The sequence below is a fragment of the Typopeltis vanoorti genome, chromosome 19 (assembly GCF_054136105.1).
Source record: "Typopeltis vanoorti isolate ZY-2024b chromosome 19, IOZ_Tvanoo_1.0, whole genome shotgun sequence".
NCBI classification, from domain to species: domain Eukaryota; kingdom Metazoa; phylum Arthropoda; class Arachnida; order Uropygi; family Thelyphonidae; genus Typopeltis; species Typopeltis vanoorti.
In genome coordinates, this window is record NC_143567.1 from 55,736,134 (window position 1) to 55,756,741 (window position 20,608).

At 36.3% G+C, this 20,608-nt stretch overlaps 1 protein-coding gene across 4 annotated transcripts in view; it reads left to right on the forward strand.

The window, feature by feature from the left end:
* Positions 1 to 4,730: 4,730 nt before the first annotated feature.
* LOC150096138 (uncharacterized) overlaps positions 4,731 to 20,608 on the forward strand; it is a 205,330-nt gene continuing 189,452 nt past the window's right edge. For 2 of the 4 annotated variants that reach the window (XM_090408912.1, XM_090408911.1), the window contains exon 1: positions 4,731 to 5,171. In XM_090408912.1, coding sequence (XP_090265038.1) covers positions 4,958 to 5,171 — 214 coding nt within the window. In that variant the 5' untranslated portion in view covers positions 4,731 to 4,957. The remainder of the gene's footprint in view (positions 5,172 to 20,608) is intronic. The other 2 variants (XM_090408915.1, XM_090408913.1) reach the window with 2 other exon arrangements.

Here is a 20,608-nt window from a genome sequence, read left to right on the forward strand (position 1 = left end):
GGAAAAACTGGACTGCGAAACCAGAAAATTCATGACTATGCATCATGCATTACATCAATGTTGACCCGCTGTACCTGCCAAGAAGAATAGGTGAACATGGTCTGCTGAAAGTGAGACAGACTGTGGAAGAACAAGAAATTAGTTTAAAAAATTATATCGACAATATCACTGAGAAAATGCTTCACGCTATTTCACAAGAAGACCTTCTAAAAGCAATAGAAAACAAATCCGATTACGAAAACGAACAGCCAAATAGCCGATACTTGCGCTAGAAAAATAAACCCTTGCATGGGAAATTTCTTCGAGATACTATGAAAAAAATTGACATGACCAAGAAGTGACAATGGCTATAATATGGATATATTAAAAAAGAAGCAGAATGATTTATTCTAGCCGCTCAAGAACAGGCATCACAAACTAATGTCATCAAAGCAAAATATTCTGAACATCAATAATAACAGCAAATACAGATATGCGATCAGAAAGATGAGACTGTAGAATAGGGTTTCCCAAACTGTGTTCCGCGGAAAGTGAAAACGTGTTCCGTGAAAAATTATCAAAATTAATATGAGCCTGGAATGGTTTTAAATGCTGCGACAAGTTCAAGCATGTTTGAAAATCAGGAGCTCTTCACTCTGCACATGGATTGTGCTATTAAGGCCAACGCGCTGGTCTTGACTCAGCCGCTCGCGGTTGTCGACACCTCTGTACGCGAGTGAAGTACGGAGGTATCTATTCTAGGAAACGTGCAGTCACAAGTAAGGTCAATGCGATGCAATGCGGCCAGGCATACCTGTAGTGTGCGCTGTCGCATTTTTGCGATGCGATACAGCTGCTTCGGCGATAGTGTGCGCTTAGCTTTACATTGAATATGAGACCGATGATACTCGACTCCAACCAAGTATTCCGTTAAATTTCAGAATTTGTGAAGTGTTTCGTCATTGGAAAAGTTTGGGAAACGCTACTGTAGAACATCTAATCAGTACCTGCAGCAATATAGCCCAAGCTGGTTATAAATACTACCATGATCAAGTGGCAAAAAATAATTCATTGGCACGTATGCAAAACATATAGTTTTCCTATTTCTGATAACTGTTGGCAGCATAAAATAGAGACAGTATTGGAAAACGTAATACCAAAAATTCTTTGCGACTTTACAATACCAACTGATCGGCATTGGGAAAGCAGACCTGACATCACAAGTATTGAACTTCGACAAGTTTGAATTATTGACATCGTAGTACACACCGATAACAACATCAAGCAATATTGGAAAAAATCACTAAATATTGAGATCTGGTAATCGAAGTTGGCCGGCTGTGGCTTAAACACTCAAAAGTTATCTCAACAGTCAAACTATCCAACTATTTACAAGAATTAAACATCAGTTTAGTTCATGCAGGAGTTTTAACGAGTTTAAATTTGGTAACCTGTAAATAGCATTTAGAATTAGGTATATCACTGTGACTGGCAGCATAAATCACTTCGATACGAATGTCTTTAGTATGTTGAGTTTTACAGACGGTTTCTTTTACTATTAATGTCTGTTCTCCTAATATTAGTGTTAAATCCTGAACGAAAGAGAATTTATTCTAAATTATTTCATTCAGATCTAACAAGTAACAAAATCCTAGGAGCAATATTTGTACATTAGTAAAATTAAAGTTGGTTGTGAAATATCGATAAAGTTCATAACTTAAATATTTTCCTTATGCCTTGTACTGTTATTAGTTCTTGTGAAGTTATCAGAACTTGAAAATACCTAAGGATTATATTAGTGTGCGAATATCTGAGTCAAACTACTAGCGAACTAAGCAGATTAGGAATGAAGGCCTGAGACAGTCACGTACACAATGACTAAATTGCGCGTGGAAGAGTCCCGTAAACACGCTAGGAGGGGTGACGGCACTGGGTGCAAGAAAATTTAGGTGCTGAGAGAAAGAACGTAATGTAAGAGGGAGGACATCGCGACAAAAATATATAGAGCTGGGCTCGAATTCGAATCTTTTTCTTCCTGTTTTCCCGTTGTGCTGGTCATCTAGTTCCGAAGTTCCCGAGGACGGTGGTAGGAGTACGATTGAAGCGGACGACGTCGGTAGGCAGCTCGGCGATCAAGCAGAAATGCAGTTCGAGTGCAGAACTCGACTCTGTGGAGAATGCAGTGTAGACCAAGAAGTCATGCAGGACCATTTGATCCGATCGCGGCAGACCAGATTTGTCTACACCGGAGAAACCGAGTCGTGACAGAACCCGCAAGTCCGTTTTATTCGGAAGAGCTATGCAGATGCAGGATCAACTAGACCCAGACATCGTACACACGATCTAGGAGAAAGCCAAGGAATTGCAGAATCCCCGGTAAAGTAGTATCTTATTCAATTTACTTGTGTACTGAGAGCAGTAATAGGAATCTGAGAAAACAACTGATTAGTTACTAGATTTACAGTGCGTGATAGGACTTTAGAAAACCAGAATCTTAACGGGGAACCGTAAAGTTATAGGATTGAGAATTGTAAGGAACTGTGTTAAATGAATTATAGCATGTATAGTTTGTTAGTTCCTAGTTCTGAGAATTGTTGAATGATTAGTTGGAAATGTTAAGCAATTAGAAGGAGTTTAAACTTAGCTTTATAAGAGATATAGAATTGTGTAATGAGATGTAAAGAATGTCCTGGAAATGTTTTGTTGACTAACGTTAGCCTTCTTGATAGCTTAAGTTTTTAACCACCTAAATGTTGTTATTTGTATCTTACTTAGTTCAATGAATAAATCCATTTTTGTCAATCAAATAGCCTATCTGATCTTGGGCTCAATGCACTGCTCATGAAAATTTGAATCTGTGGGGAATTAACGTTTAAAGATAGCTACGACTGCAGAGAGATTTAAGATTTGTATGACATTAAAGTTTAGAACAGAAAATATAGATTTAAGAAATAGTGTGCATTTCTGATTGCTAAATTCTTGACAATGAAGTTTCCTCTTGTCTAGAATTTTGGATGACGCAGCATAATCATATAAATTTTTCTTAATGAAGAAGGATTAGCACCAGAATTGAAACAAAGGAATTGGCTCATGCCAAAGGCAATCCCTTTGTCAGCTAAGTTTGCACACTCTATCAGTAAAATAAGTGGCGGCCAAGAGTTGATTGCGCGACTGAGAAGAAATTAAATAATAGTTAAGAAACATCATATAGAGGAGCATAAGTAAATTAAAGCATAAGATCAATGATTTAAATACACATCATACAAATTTTACATTAGTATTACACCACCTCTTTTTGTTTGTCGGCAGGATCTATGTCGTTGAAAGCCAGAAATTTGGTTGCCAGGTGCTTCGTCATTATTAACGGATATTTTCTTTAGGACCAATATTTTAATATCACCAGTGTGATCTTTCATATAAGCTATTGACATTAGTCAGAATTTTCAACTGCTTCCAATTTTAACATGCAGGAGAAAAGTCCCATCATTTGATCTATATTTGATCTATATCTTCCATGCATCGAGCGAATCAAAGACGTATTCTGGTGGTATTAAAACTGTTTGATGATTCAGATTTATTTTTGTTATCTCCGATTCCTTTAGATGTGATTACAAGTCTGTTGCTTTCACTGAGGCAGCTTATCCATGTTTCTTGAGTTTTTGATTTATACAGACTTTGAAGTTTGTGACTTCCTCGAGATTATCATTCCATCCATCCACAAAAATTGCTTTTTTTTTTCTCTTTCTGTTTTTGCCTGGTACAGTTCAGTACAGCAGATTCTTTTAGAAAGGTGATAAATACTCTTACAGGAAACTTAGTGCATTGTTACGCGAGGCATTCAACTTCTTGGGAACTTTTTATAAAGTCTGCTGGCTTTATCTCTTTCAGATTTCCTTGTAATACAAACTATTTTAGGAACGGGTCATGACAACCCTTTTTTTTTTTTTAATTCTTCTCGGATAGCTGTTTTATGGTTTTAATGTTGTTAGGCTGTAAAGCAGGCATGTCAAACATGTGGGCCGCATGAGGCCCGCCGATAAGTAACATGCAACCCGCCAAACTTTGTAACCAATATGGTTATTTAACTTCTGACAACACCGAATTAAATAAACATATTTAAAAAATTAACATTTCCAGCTAAGATTATTTTATACGCCAAAGTACTCTGCAATTTCTAAAGGAAACAATGTTCTATTTGTCATTTCAAAAAATCTTGTTACACCAATGCATAAATATCGAATTTTATTGAATTTTAACGAGCAAGTCTACATCTGCTGACCACAGCAATCGGAGGCTAGCCGTTAGCAATTTTTAAGTCGTGAGAAAGTGTAGCATTTTCTTTATAATTAATAAAGAATTTATAAAAATAATGTCGAAACCTTCAACCAGTACGAGTAAAGAACGATTAATCGAAGAAGAACATCGTAGTTTTCAAGAAGAATGGGAGTTACAATATTTTTGTATTCAAGGGGGAAAAAAAATGATGCCTGATGTGTAGAAATCTATTGCAGTTTGCAAAGAATATAATATTAAAAGGCATTACGATACAAATCATAAAGAAAACTATGACAAATATGTTGCGAAACTTCGTGAAGATAAATTGTCAGAATTAAAGTTGACACTTCAAAATCAACAAAGTGTATTTACCAAACCTATTGAAGATAACAGCTACGGTAAAAACCAGTTATTTGTTATCACATTTGATTGCAAGCAAGTTGAAACCATTCATTGCAGGGGAGTTATTCGCGAATGTATTATTAAAGCAGTTGAAGTGTAATGTCCTGATCAATTAAAGAAATTTAAAAATATAAGCTTATCTCGAAATACTATTGCTAGCAGAATTGATGATATACCTGGGAAATTAAGGAATCAACTAAAATCAATAATTCCAACATTTCAGACCTATTCCCTTGCAATTGACGAAAGTACAGATATACAGGATATCGCTCAGCTGGCTGTTTTTATTCGTGGATGTGATATGAACTTAAAAGTAAGTGAAGAACGTCTAGAAATTATTCCTATGCACGATACAAGCACTGGAGTTGATATTTTTGATGCCCTTATGGAAGTTTTGAATGAATACAATTTACCGTTAAAAAAGCTAGTTTGTCTTGCAACTGATGGTGCTCCTGCCATGACTGGTGTTGTTAAAGAAGTTGTTTCAAATTTAAAAGAAAAATGCAAAGAACAAGGTAACAATAATTTTCAACATTTTCATTGCATTATTCATCAGCAAACAAACGCTGTGCTCCAAAGTTTTAAATATTGGACATGTCCTAAAAAATGTCAGTAAAATTGTAAATTATATTCGTGCACGTGGGCTTAATCGTCGTCAATTTAGTAACTTTCTAGAAGATATAGAAAGTGAATATAGCGATCTACCTTATTATAAAGAAATTAGATGGCTTTCCAGTCATAAAGTTTTAAAACAATTCTTCGAATTGATGGACGAAATTACCATTTTTTTAGAATCGAAAAATTATGAATGTGAAATATTAAAAAATGATCAATGGATAAAGAATCTGGCTTTTTCAGTTGACATTACAAATTGCCTTAGTCAACTTAATCTTTAGCTACAAGTCAAACATCAAGTACTTAGCATGTTATTTGACAATATTAACATTTTCAAACAGAATTATTACTTTGGCAAAAACAAATTCAAAAAGAAAATTTATCCCATTTTGAATGTTGTCAATCATTATTACAAAAATAATAATGGCATTATTACAAAAAAAAAAAATGACATAAAAATCACCGAAATTGAAATTTCGGTGATTTTTATGCCAATCAAATTAAGTTATTAGAAAATGAATTCGAAAGAAGATTTTTAGATTTTAAGAAATATGACAATCAGTTTCACCTCTTTACTTCTCCTCTATCGATTGATGTTGAAACTGTTGATGACAATTTACAGTTGGAATTAATCGAAATTCAGTGTGATTCTGTATTGAAACAAAAGTATATGGATGTTGGAATTCCAAAGTTCTATAATTATTTATCAGTCGATCGATACTCCAATGTGTCATATGCAATTAGGAGTATTTTATCTATGTTCGGTAGCACATATTCATGCGAACAACTATTTTCAACTTTAAAGAATAATAAAATTGCGAAAAGATCAAGATTAACAGACCAGCATGTGCAAACAATATTGAAAATAACTACCGCTCAACAAATTCAACCAAATTTTGAAGATTTCGTTAATGAAAAACGTTGTCAAGTTTCTTCAAAAAAATTGTATGTATAATTTTATTCAAATATGTAAACTTTATTTTTTATATGTATTTTTGTAACATGGTTGTGTTTGGTACTTATATACTCTTAATATCAAAAAATCTGTTTCCTCTTTATTTCGAGATTTTTTTTTTTTTCTGTTGCGGCCCGCGACTTGATGTATAATTATTAATTTCGCCCTTGGAGGTAAACGTGTTTGACATCCCTGCTATAAAGGATGCCAGTAGGGTGACTTAACTTTAAACTACGTCCCCGTTAGATTTTCTGTAGGTGCAATTTCAAGGAGGTCAATTATAACAAAATCCTTAAATTGTTGCTGATTTAAAACTTCATACTGTTGTTTTGAAGAATTAGGTTACTGGCGGAGATAATTTTATCATAACAGTATAACCATGATTCGGTCGGATCTTACCTATTGCAGAGATTTCGTCACCTGGATTTCTTAAGGACCAGGAAATAGTGGAGAGGATTCCAAGATGAGTAACTAAGCTGACAGGTCTGTGGAATGCTCTGTATGAAGGTATGTTGAAAGTGTCTGGGTTGCAAAGTATAATTCAGAGACGGAATAGAGGGGACTAATAAGATCGACACAAAGAAAATTTTTCAATACATGACGAATAGAAAGAGAACTAGAAGTCGCCCCTAGAAGTTATGTAGGAGTGTGAGAACTAGATTTCTTGTTTGGAGAGTAGTGGGTGATGGAATGGATTGCCAGAATTCGTTATGAATGCCCTGACACTGATCAAGTTCAAGTAGAGGTACTGTGTGTATAAAGGTTAGTGTGAATTTGATAAGTCTTCCGCCTACACGGAGATACTCGTTTAATAATAATAATAATAATAATAATAATAGTAATAATAATAATAATAATAATTTTTTTTAATTTTTTTAACACTTTATTATGTCTTGCATACATATAATAATTACATTATAAAATTATAGAAATTAAGAAAAATATAAAAATCACATTTTTTTTTCAGATAAATTACATACATTATATGAACACAATTATGCATAACAAATACATAAAGTTTTTTTAAATAATAATAACAATAACTGTTTATAACGTATATTATTATAATATTCATAATGATGATTATTACAGATGTTTTTAATTATTAATTAAAATTTTTTAACATTTTATTATTTCTCATTTGTAATAATAACAATTAATAATAGTAATAATTACAATTATTATTTCTCATTAATTTTTATTTATATATATATTTTATTTTTTATTTTTAAAGTTTGAGAAAGAGTGATTATTCATACAAATTTCTGCATCTGCTTATTTATAAGGATTACTTGTAGATAAGTGAGGCAAGTTAATCCCACCTACTTCGAAGCTTGGGTTAGCTTTAATAATAATAATAATAATAATAATAATAATAATAATAATAATAATAATAATAATAATAATAATAATAATAATAATAATAATAATAAATTATTATTATTATTATTATTAGGTTACAATGGTTGTAAGATAAAATGGTAAAACTGATATTCTAGGAACAACCCACACTTATGCGGGCAGCATGGACAGAACACAAAATATTTAAGGTGAAATACTTATGCCACTACACAGTCATGTTAAAACAATATTTCACCCAACATATCAGATAACAAGACCACAGTCAACAAACTACATAACATATAAGTACAACAATCACTACGGCAAAGCCATACAAAACTTCTACGTACCTGACATGAAAAACAAACTATAGCTCGACGACAGAAACCTAAGGACCTACAGAGAGCTGAAACAGGCGCTGTATAAATATTATAACGAGAATGAAAATTACAGAAATTCCTCTTTCTCTCTCTCTCTCTCACACACACACACACACACACACACACACACACACACACACACACACACACACACACACACACACACACACACACACACACACACACACACACACACACACACACACACACACACACACACACACACACACACACACACACACACACACACACACACACACACACACACACACACACACACACACACACACACACACGTTCTAGTCTTCCAAGCACGTACCTACTAACAGTAAAATCAACACCTGGCTTGCGACCAGTATAGAAACAAAACCACGAAACCACCGCCATCTATTATCTTCCTCAAACAAGCTCTGCAAAGCTTCGAGGAAGAAATCAGAAATGCCTCCCAGATTTAATAAAAAGTGAATCATTGTAAATTTAAATGAATCATTGTAAATATATATGTGAAAAAGATGTAAAACACATTGTTAGTACCATTATTTATGCAATTTAAATAAGATGTTTTCCTAGCATTCCGTACTGGAAAAAAATAATAAAAATATATATATACTTATAAAATTAATAAAATATCTGACCAGAACCCGAGAAAGTATAACACAAACTTTAATAAATCACAACTAGTTTCATCGGTGTCCCGACTTCTTCTTCTAACCTCGAAGAACGTCAACACCAAGTTGATTGGGACCGCACAACCAATTTATATATATATGCAAGGATGAATTTGAAAGACGAATTATAGAATCCAAAGAAATAGTTCTGGACCCTTCAAACATGAACAACAATCTGAGCTACAATTTGCCTGATTCCCATAGCGCAGTAATCCAGTACTGGCGCTCTAAAATTAGCTGTCACACACATTCAACTCATGCTAACAATAGCACGCGGTGACTAATTCAAATATGACTGTTGCTATTCTTCTTCTTTTTATTAAGCTGAAAAGTCCATGTTTTTTACCTTGTTAGTTTTATAAGTTTTGTGTTATTTCTTACTCACCTGAAGAAGTCGGGACACCGATGAAACTAGTTGTGATTTATTAAAGTTTGTGTTATACTTTCTCGGGTTCTAGTGAGTTAAATATTAATTTCAAAAATGTATACATCCTGAGTCAATCCTAATAACAATATATATATATATATATATATATATTAGGGTTACTAAGTAATTTTATAAACTTGGTTATTTTACTCCTAATCCCAAGTAAGCAAACAGTTAAATTTTTGCCTGAATGTAGTTCAAGTCTAAAAGTGGTGCAACACCAGGGAAACTCATTGTAAAGGTCGGTAAAGCTCTGATCACTATTCTTAGTATTTTCCATAATGTAAAGCACATCTCACTAAAAGATGGATACTGCAATACATTATGGGTGGGGTCACTACCCAGACCGGTTCAACCTTTTTTGAGGTCTCTTCAGTGAGTAGCTAGACCCTAAATACCAAGGTTTTAGTAATACAGAGCCTTATACTAAGAATAGTGATCAGAGCTTTACCCACCTTTACAATGAGTTGCCCTGGTGTTGCACCACCTTTAGACTTGAACTACGTTCAGGTGCAAACTTAACTGTTTGCTTACTTGGGATTAGGAGTAAAATAACCAAGTTTATAAAATTACTTGGTAACCCTAATATACATTATTCCCAAGGTAAAAAAACTTATATATATATATATATATAGATAGATAGATAGACGATTGTTTTTTAACTTGATAAAATATACATTAGGAGATAGGTAACAAAGGACATATTATAAGTATATAAGTATATATATTACAGAGATAGGAAGATTTTTCTTTCGAATATACAATAGAAAGTGCAATAAATGAATCAACATTACAGTTCAGTTTCACTCTTAGTTTTCGTTCAGATGAAGTGTATTGTCGTCGTCCATCCAGAACAAGGTACCAATTGGGTTCCACTCCTCTATGAATTTCGCGACAGTTCTTGTTTCTTTGTAGTAATTAAGTTCCAGTGAAAGCCTGCTTTGTAGTTTCCGACGGAGAATATACATGAGGGTTTGTGTCGATTCGGTGATGGATGGGTGCTGGTTATTTCTTGTGTATTTTAGGTAGAAGCTGTAGATGACAGCCTTAGCGCAGAGTAAGAGGAAATTGCATATTCTATGTCTGTTTTCTTCTGTATGGACTAAATTCCAGTAGTCTTATTGGCTGTGTGCGTAGTTACAGGTGCTAGAGGCTATATATCAGGAAATAGGTTATCATCGCTTTGTTTGAAGGATAGGTTAGATATGTGTGTTCCAAGGTACCTAAAACTTTGCAGAATAGACACAGATCCATTTCTTTGAGCTGAAATTTGTAGAACATAGAAGGAGTTGGCAGGATGTTATGCCATAGTCTCAACTGTATGTCGGAATCTGGTTTGGCACACTTCGATTTATATGGAAGATCCCACTGAAAACTGAGTGGCATATGCAGCCTTGTAGATGAGACGGTTAAGGATGAGTATAAGAAGGGCGAGGTTGGAGACACTGACATAAGGAAGTGGTATATTTTCTTGTAGTTGGAGGGAAGAATCAGATTGCACAAGATGAAATATTGGCTCTAAGCATTTTCTAGAAGGAATACTGATTCCCTGAGAGGTAGCGATATTTGGAAAGGATTTTATAATAGCAGCTTCTGTTGATATTGCTTTTCAGTTTTTGGGTTCTTCATTGGTAAGCTTATGAATGTTTTCCATATTAGGGTCGGGGTTAGGAGGTCCCCCTATGACTCGTATTCCTACCCAGTTCCATGTACGGAAAAGAAAGTGCTGGCCAGTTGTGAGACTTGTTATGTTTCTGTTCGAAAATAGTGGTTCTGTAAGTACAGCTGACTCTGTTGATCCTGTCAGAGTGTGATGAATTTCTGTGTTTTTCCACCACTGTAGAGCATCTCTGTAAAAATGAGGTAGTTTAGGAGGAGTTGGTGCAGGACTGGCCATTCGGAGGATTGTGGAAAGTGTAAGTCCTCTGGTGGATGATTTCGTGATGTAATCGAAGGTGGTTAAAGAAGTGTGATTGCATTGAAGTGTCTTTAGGAGGAGGATTATCCTGAAGGATCTAATCTTTTTTTTTTTTTTCAACGGAAATCAGGCCTTGACCTCCTTTACTGAGTGGCTTGCAGAGTTGAGGGTATGTTGTCCAATGAGTTTTGTTCCAGAGGAAACGTTTGATTGCCTTTTGAATGTGGTGGAGAAATTCTTCAGGAGAAGTGAGTGCTTTGAGAGTATGCCATAACACACTCGCAGTCATCTGATTAACTATTAGTACTCTTCCTCTAAGCGAGGACAGAGAATGAATGCTGTTCCATTTACCTAGCACCTGTTTAAAACTGTTGTGCAGTTGGGTCCAGTTCAGTGTGTTATATATTTTGGTGTTGCCAAGGTGCACACCTAAGTATTTTTGTCCTTCACTTGACCAGGTACATTCGATCAGGGAATCATTTCTAGCCTTCCATTTGACTGACCACAAGCCAGTGGTTTTTGCAGAATTTAATTTCCCCCTGAGGCTTGTGCATATAGACTGTGTGCTTCCTCGATTACTGTCATATCTTCTTGACTATTACAGTGAAGCCATCGGCATATGCCGATAGGGTTATTTTTGATGTGGCTCTATTATGCTTGTTCGTTTGGAGATGACGGTGTCGTGTACCCATTTTAAAAAGGGTTCTAATGCCGGTGTGTATAATTGTCCAGAGAGAGAGAGAGAGAGAGAGAGGACATCCTTGCTTGATCCCTCGAGTGTATGACAAAGTGCGTGTGAGCCTGTTGTTGATTTTTAAACAGAAGTGTGCATCTCTGTATAGCAATTGCACTGTTTCAATGATGAGAGAACCACAGCCAAATGCCTTTAGGACTTCATAAAAGTACTCGTGCTCTACCCTGTCGACAGCCTTCTCCTGATCAAGGCTGACGAGTGCTAAGTTTTCATGTTAGTTGTTTGCGATGTGGATGAGATCTCTTATTAAATGGAGGTTATCATGTATTGATCTTCCTGGAACAGAGTACGTTTGATGTTGGCCAATAACTTCAGGCAGTGTTGGCTTTATTCAGTTTGCTGTAACTTTGGAAATGATTTTACAATCGATATTAATTAGGGAGATTGGGCGCAAGTTTTGGATATCCATGTGGTCCCCCCCCCCCTTTCTTTGGTATCAATCGTGCTACTGAGGTCGTGACGATTTGTGGGAGCCCATTGAGGTAGGCTTCTTGCAATGTTTTGAGAAGTGGTCTGAGTTGATTCCAGAAGACTTGAAAGAACTCTGTTGTGAGACCATCAAGGCCAGGAGATTTGTTCTTTGGCAAGGTTGTGCATGCAGTTTTCAGTTCATCTAGAGTGATTGGGTTTTCTAAGTGGTTCCGATCTTTTGCAGAGATTTTTTTGTTTTGTTTCTTTCAGTATTTCGTGAATGGCATGATGGGATGTTCCTGTGGAGCTGTATGCATTCTTGTAGCGCATTGTAGGATTTAAGTAGTGATTTTACTTCGATCTTCTAGGATGTTGCCATCTTGAAGTCTAATAGAGGAGATGCAGTTTTCTGCCTGGTACTTTTTTTACCAAAGAGAAAAAATATCTGAAAGATTTATCTGTATGTGCCGTGATCTAAGTAGGGCACCTTTTGCAGATAATTCTGATTTTCTTTGCACTGCTTGGAGGGATGAATGATATTCAGGGCTTTCTTCTGGGAGATACTTGAGCTGTTCTTCTAGTTGTCTGATGCTAATGTTTCTCTGATGATTCTTCTGGTGACTGTAGATTTGCGTAAAGGATTTTATTTGTGATTTTAGGTGGGGCCACCATGTTTTCATTGGTTCTGTATTTCCCTTCAAATGAGTGAGGTTAGTTATTAAATCCTGAGTATTTGTTATGTAATCTGGATCTTTCAGGAGGGTATTATTGAAGATCCAATAGGCACTTCCTGATTTGGATGCTTCCAACGATAATGAAAGTTGCAGCTTGATGAAGCAATGATCTGAGATGTAGGAAGGAATGTGTGAGATGTTTCTAACTATAGGAATAGTGTGTTTGGATATGTAGTATCTGTCCAGTCATGCTTGGTAGAGTGGCCTATTGGTTGCTGTGGTTGCTGACCTCCATGTGTGACTTCTCATCTGGATGTTGATGCTAAAAGACGTCAATGAGTTCATTATTGTTTACTAGTGTTTGAACTTGGTTTATTAATGACCTATGGTGTTCAGTATATTGAAGTCGTCTGTCTTTTTCTTGGTCAAGAGTGCAATTAAAGTCTATAGCTATTATGATATGTTCTTGGTCAATACTGGAAAGATGGTTTAGAATGAAATCCAAGAATTGTGATGCCATGGCATCCTGCTGTGGTATGTAGATATTGAACACATGCAGGGTATTATGGTTGGGCATCTCTGTTGGAAGGATCCGTGTTTTCATGCTGTTTGTGCTGTAAGACTTCGTTATCAGAACTTTGGATCTCATTACTCGACAGAACCTTGTCTTTTCCGGTTCGGGATTTTTTTGGCTCTGAGATTCTGATGGGGAGAGAGTTTTCTGGTTGTTTAATTTTTCATATGCTTGGATTTTCTTCGCGTACGATGTTGTTCTGTTCAACTGGTTTGCTATTCTGAGTTGGGACATTTGTTGAACAATGTCCCTATATTACTAATAGGTAATATAGGGATATTGTTTCCTAATGTGACCATATTTAGGACAGAAGAAGCACTGAGATCAGAAAGATAAGTAGAAAGTATAGGTTATTCCATTTATGTCCGTGCTGATTAATTTTGGGAGGTCGTGTAATGCATCGTTGTTTGGAAAGTGCGTTAATGCCTGTCTTTGAAAGCTTTTAACATGAGCGAATACATAAGGGGTTTTTTCGTGGCTGCCAACAATGAGCGTATTTTTCCTGTCATAGAACCGTATCTTGATAACACGGATCTGATGAGTTGATGTGGAATTTCAGGGGGAACATTTGATACAGTTACTTTTGTCAGGGCCAGTGCAATTGGAGCTGCTTGTAAGTGATAATCGCCGACATCGACGCCTTTTTGCAGTACGGTTTGTGCCCATGAGATGTGGCTGAAATACACCTGCATAGTACAAGCTATGCAGGAAGAGTCAGTAATATTTTTTGTGGGTACAATTTTGGCGATAGCCGTCAGATACTCTTCTAGTGCGATGTTTTTTTTGGTTGCGAAGATAACAATTCCATTTTCTCGAGAAGTGACGTTGCTAACAGTGGTAGTTATTTTGTGTTAATTGGTTTACTGCTGGCTAGTGTGGCATTCGTGTATGAAATCAGTGTTTTGGGGGACGATAGGATATTTCCGTTTGATGCAACATTAGAGTAAGATTTGGAATTGACTGACCTATTTTCCATGTCCATAGCTTTCGTGACCATTGCCCTTCCTTCCGGATCCGAAGTCGTGGGGGGGGGGTCTTGCTTGGCTGCTTCAGTGGTAGTACAGGAATGTGCAGTTTCCATGGCAGGTAATCCTTCGCTAGCGATAGCAGCAGGTGAGGAATGCAGCTTGTGCAGGTGGCAAAGAAGGAATTAGGGCGTCGAAGTTGAAGATATATAGGAGCTCATACACCAGGAGAAGAAAACTGTCATAAATCACTTATCACTACATTTACGCGTACACGACAAGAATGAGTGGATAGCTCTCAGATTGGAGAATATATCTATATAAAAAATTAAGTCTTTCCTTTTTGATAAACGTATAAAAGGTGGGAGAAGGCAGGAGCGGTATGAACGCACGTTGAACACCTTGTCCACCTAGCGGATCCTGATATATATATTTATTAAACTTGATAAAATATACGTTGGAAGATAGATAAAAGGACTATTGTATTATGCATATTACAGAGAGAAAAAGGATTTTATTTTTTAGATATACAATAGAAATGAGGGGGGAAAGTACATTAGTGGTAGACAGGATGTGTCTTTACAGTAAGAGTCAATATTACAGTTCAGTATCACTTTTAGTTATTTTTCAGCTGAAGTGTATTGTCGTCAGCAATCCAGAAAAGGGTACCAGTTGGATTCCACCCCTCTATGAATTTTGCAACAGTTCCTGTTTCTTTGTGATAATCAAATTCCAGTGAAAGCCTGCTGTGTAGTTTGCAGTGTAGGCTTCACATGAGGAGTTGTTCCAATTCAGTGATGGATGGGTGCCGGTTATTTCTTGTGTGCTTAAGGTAGAAACTGTAAATGACGGCATTGGCGCAGATGAAGAGAAAATTGCATATTCTGGGTTTGTTCTCGTCTGTATGGACTAAATTCAAGTAGTCTTCTTGGCTGTGTGTGTGTAGTTACAGATGTTAGAGGCTGTATTCAGGGCGTAGGTGATTATCGCTTTGTTTGCAGGAGGTTAGATATCTGTGTTCCAAGGTGCCTGAAACTTCGCAGAATAGACAATGGCTGATTGTCTTAGCTGAAATTTGTGGATTTAGTAGGAGTTGGTAGGAAGTTATGCCATAGCCTCCACTGTATGTCGGAATCTGGTTTGGCACCTCGATTTATATGGAAGATCCCACTGAAAACTGGGTGGTATGTGCAGCGCAGTAAATGAGAGGGTTAAGGATTCCCTGAGGCGTAGCAATATCTGAGAAGGCTTTTATTACGACAACTTGCATCAATTGATATTGCTTTTCAATTTTGGAGTTTTTTAATGGTATGCATGTTAGTGTTTTCCAGTTTAGCGTCTGGGCCAGGAGGTCGCCTATGATTCTTATTCCTGCCCAGTTCCATGTAGGGAAAAGGAAGGGCTGACAAGTTGTGAGACTTGTTATGTTTTTGTTCGAAAACAGTGGTTTTGTTAGTACAGCTGACTCTGTTGAGCCTGACAGTTTGTGATGAAGTTCAATATTTTTCCACCGCTGTAGACCATCTTTGTAAAAATGAGGTAGTTTAGGAGGTGGTGGTACAGAACTGGCCATTCGGAGGATTGGTGAAAGTGTAAGTCCTCTGGTGGATGATTTCATGATGTAACCGAAGGTGGTTACATAAGCATGATTGGACTGAAGTGTCTTTATTGCCTTTTTAATATGATGGAGAAAGTCTTCAGGGGTGTTAGTACTTTGAGAGTATGCCATAGCACACTCACAGCCATCTGGTTGATTATTAGGATTCTTCCTCTAAGTAAAGACATTGAACGATTGCTGTTCCATTTTCCTAGCACTTATTTAAATCGGTTGTGAAGCTGTGTCCAGTTCAGTGCATTATATATTTTGGTGTTGTCAAGGTGTACACCTATATATATTTGTCCTTCATTTGACCAGGTACATTCAATCAGAGAATTAATTCTGGTCTTCCACCTACCTGACCACAAACCAGTGGTTTTTGCAGAGTTTAATTTGGCCCACTGAGGCTTGTGCATATAGTCTGTGTGCTTCATTGGCTACTGTCATTTCTTTGTCATTACGAATTATTACTCTGTCATCATCAGCATACGCCGTTAGGGTTATTTTTTGATGTGGCTCTATTATGATGGTTCGTTGATGATGGTGTCGTGTACTCTTTTCTATGGCCAGTGTGTATAACTGTCCAGAGAGAGGACATTCCTGCTTTATGCCTCTGGAGTATGGAAAAGTGCAGGTGAGCCTGTTGTTAATTTTTAAACAGAACAGTGCATCTCTGTATAACAATTGCACTGTTTGAATGATGAGAGGGTCATAGCCAAATGCCTTTAGGACTTCATAAAGGTACTCGTGCTCTACCCTGTCGAAAACCTTCTCCTGATCAAGGCTGACGATTGCTAAGTTTTCGTGTTGGCTGTTTGCAATGTGATGAGATCTCTTATTGAATGGAGGTATCATGTATTGTTCTCCCAGGAACAGAATAAGTTTGATGTTGGCCAATAACTTCAGGCAGTGTTAGCTTTAGTCGGTTTGCAATAACTTTGGAAATGATTTTACAATCTGTATTGATTAATGAGATTGAACGCCAGTTTCGGATATCTGTGTAGTCTCCTTTCTTTGGTATTAATCATGCTACTGAGGTTGTGACGGATTCTGGGAGCCCATTGAGGTAGGCTTCTTGCAGTGTTTTAAGGAGAAGTGGTCTGAGTTGATTCCGGAAAACCTGGAATAACTCTGTTGTGAAACCATCAGGACCGAGAGATTTGGCAAGGGATGTTATTGAGAGTTTGGGATACACTGGGCTTGATATGTGACTTGCATATTTATATCAGGAAAAAACTTGCAGAAACCGCTAACCAAAGATAACTAACGATTTGAAATAACTGAACTATAATTGATTGTAGTGTTGTCTTCATCCATGGGATACAGACAACACTTTTGCTTCAGACATCTATATAAAACAAACTGCTTGATAGAATGACTTGCAATTTCACATGTATGCTTATGACAGATGTTCCAAACTATTAAAAAATCATTATTACTACAAATAACACACGAATTGTTGTACTATATGACTTAAGCACTGTACAATGAATGAGATAAATTGGAATCTGAAATGAACCACATGTGAAAAATTGTATGCAATTATGTTAAATTATATGTATTATATAAATATATGTATTATATAAATTGTATGTATATGTATGTAATTTAGTTGACAGATAATAAAGTATTATTTGACATTTGAAAAAATATTATTATTATTATTACGAGGGTGGTCTGAAAAGTTCTCGATCATAGATGGCAACACTATCGACAGGAGATTTTTTTCTACGTTGAAACATCTGTCATAAGCATCCATGTGAAATTGCAAGTCATTCTATCAAGCATTTTGTTTTATACAGATGTCTGAAGCAAAAGTGTTGTCTATATCCCACACAAAATTGAGTATAAAATAAAAGTATAAAAGTATAGTATAAAAGTTATAAAAGTCTTTGTAAAAAAGGTTTAACGCCAAAAGAAATTTATTCCCTTCAAATCCTGGGGACAAAATTTGAGAACAATAGTCCATCAGGGTTTTATACAATGGAATGACAACTCTTTTACGAGGATGGTCTGAAAAGTTCTTGGCCTTGACCATAGATGGCAAGACTATCGACAAGATTTTTTTTCTAAGTTACTACATCTGTCATAAGCATCCGTTTGAAATTGCAAGTCATTCTATCAAGTAGTTTGTTTTATACAGCTGTCCCTTGAAAGGGATAAAATTAAATATTCGTGTGGTTATAAAATTCTTTGTAAAAGCAGGTTTAACGCCAAAAGAAATTCATTCAAAGTTCATAAAAGTTTATCAGCACTCTTCTCCTTCGTATGCGACAATTAAGAAATGGACCGACAAGTTTAAACGTGGCCGTACCAGACTTGAAGGTGATCCACGTGAAGGACGTCCGAAGAGTGTAACACCAGAAATCACTGATCAAGTGCACGATATGGTATTGGATGACCGGCGAGTCAAAGTGCGTGAAATTGCTGAGACTATAAACATCTCAAAAGAACGTGTAGGATACATTTTTCATGAAGAATTGCAAATGAAAAAGCTTTGCTCAAGATGAGTGCCACGCTTGCTCACAGTAGATCAAAAACGCACTTGCATAAAAATCTTTGAACAGTGCTTGGAGCATTTTAACAAGAATAAAACTGATTTTCTGCGTCGATTTATTACTACGGATGGGACTTGGATTCATCATTACATACCTGAAGCCAAAACAGCTGTCAAAACAGTTGAAAGAAGCCGGTCGTTCAATGTCAAAGAAGACAAAGTCCATTCCATCAGCAGAAAAGGTCATGGCATCGGTGTTTTGGGATGCTAAAGGCATTTTTTTGTTGATTATCTTGAAAATGGTTAAACAATAACCGGAGAATATTATTCCGATTTATTAACCAGATTGGACGAAAAAATTCATGAGAAAAGACCTGGTTTGCAGAATAAAAAAATCCTCTTTCATCAGGACAATGCACCTGTCCACAAAGGTGTTTTTGCAATGGGAAAATTAAGGGATCTGCAATATGAATTGTTGGAACATTCACCCTATTCCCCAGATTTCGCTCCCTCTGACTTCTATCTCTTCCCAAAACTAAAACTCTTCCTCGCTGGTCAGCGTTTTTCTTAGAATCAAGAGGTGATTGCAGCTGTGGAGGGGTATATTGCATATCTTACTGAGAACCACTACAGAGACGGGATAATGGCGCTGGAATAAATGTATTAGTCTTAAGGGAGATTATGTTGAAAAATAAAAATAATATTGAAATTATAAATTTGTTTTTTCATTGTTAGGCCAAGAACTTTTCAGACCACCCTCGTATAGTAACAAGTTGTGTAGGAAATATGGTTTTCCAACTTGCAATACTCCTTGGGAGCAGACGGAAAAAATTATTGAAAATGAAGATGCAAAACTGAAAAGATATTATGGGACTTTAAATGCAGGCGTACCTATCGCTTCTGTGACAACTGGAACTGTTTTGGGACTTTAGTAGAAACCTTTCACTTGGATAGAAAGTAAACTATACCTGCGAAGAAGTTAAACGCTTAAATAATCTTAAATATAAAGAGCCAATAGGCTTCATTTTGGCGATATAAACATTATTTAAATTAAGGGGAGATTATATCGCCGAAATGAAGCCTATTGGCTCTTTATATTTAAGTAACTTAATGGGTGCACCTGTTTGACAACTCGTATAGCAGAGTATATATGTTCTTTTCGCTATACCCTTTGGTATTAATTTGATCTAGCTACTCACTGATGAAGCCTCAAATAAGGCTGAAACCGGTCTGGGTAGTGACCTCCCGCCATAATGTAATAACAGCATACATTTCCTAGGAAATGTGTTTTTACATTATTGAAAATTCCTAAGAATAGCGATCAGAACTTTACCACCTTTGCTGCGAGTTGCCCGGTATTGTACTACGTACTAGGATCACTTGCATTAGCTCACGCTAATAATCGCCGATGCTTTTATAGTTTACTATATTCGGCATGAAACTCTCTGATTCCAATCTTTGAGTTTTTTTATTCGGTTTTAAAACAATGTGGGATTTAATATCCCCTTAATTTAAATAATCTTTTTTTTCTAATGTCAGCAAAGAAAGCTTATGGATGAAATATCTTCACGACTGGGTACCTGGGATTAGGCTAACGCAATCGATGTGAAGTCATCAATCTCTATACAAGAAGCTTAGTTGTAAAACTTTGCTTGCTTCTTGGATAAAGGAGTGAACAGGAATATAATTTCTCAGCAAGTATCATGGATATATATATATGGATCTAAATTCGTTGAATATCAATATTCAGTTCCCTATACTTTCTCGTTTAATCTATTGTCTCCTTGTATTGAGGTGGCAATATTAAGGAGATGGTACAACAGTAGAAAAAATATAGAAATCTAGAGATTAAAATTCATTGAATTTGGAGCAAAAGGACAAAAATAGTTCCGATTCGTGATAACGCGAGAAGCAATATCAAGGGTATTTATGAAGCATTTGGAAAAACCAAGCTTCCTAGATATAACACCATTTAAACTCCAGGAAACAGTATTATTGCTATTACTCTTATTACACGATACCTCCAAGAACTCATCGTAGGAGGGCATGCTACTCCACTACATCCAATTCACTGTTTCCCTTAATTCTCCAACTACACGACGATGCCACTATCCATCGGCACATAATGCCTTCTACCGCCCACCACCAACAATAGTATTTTTTTGTCTGTAAATTG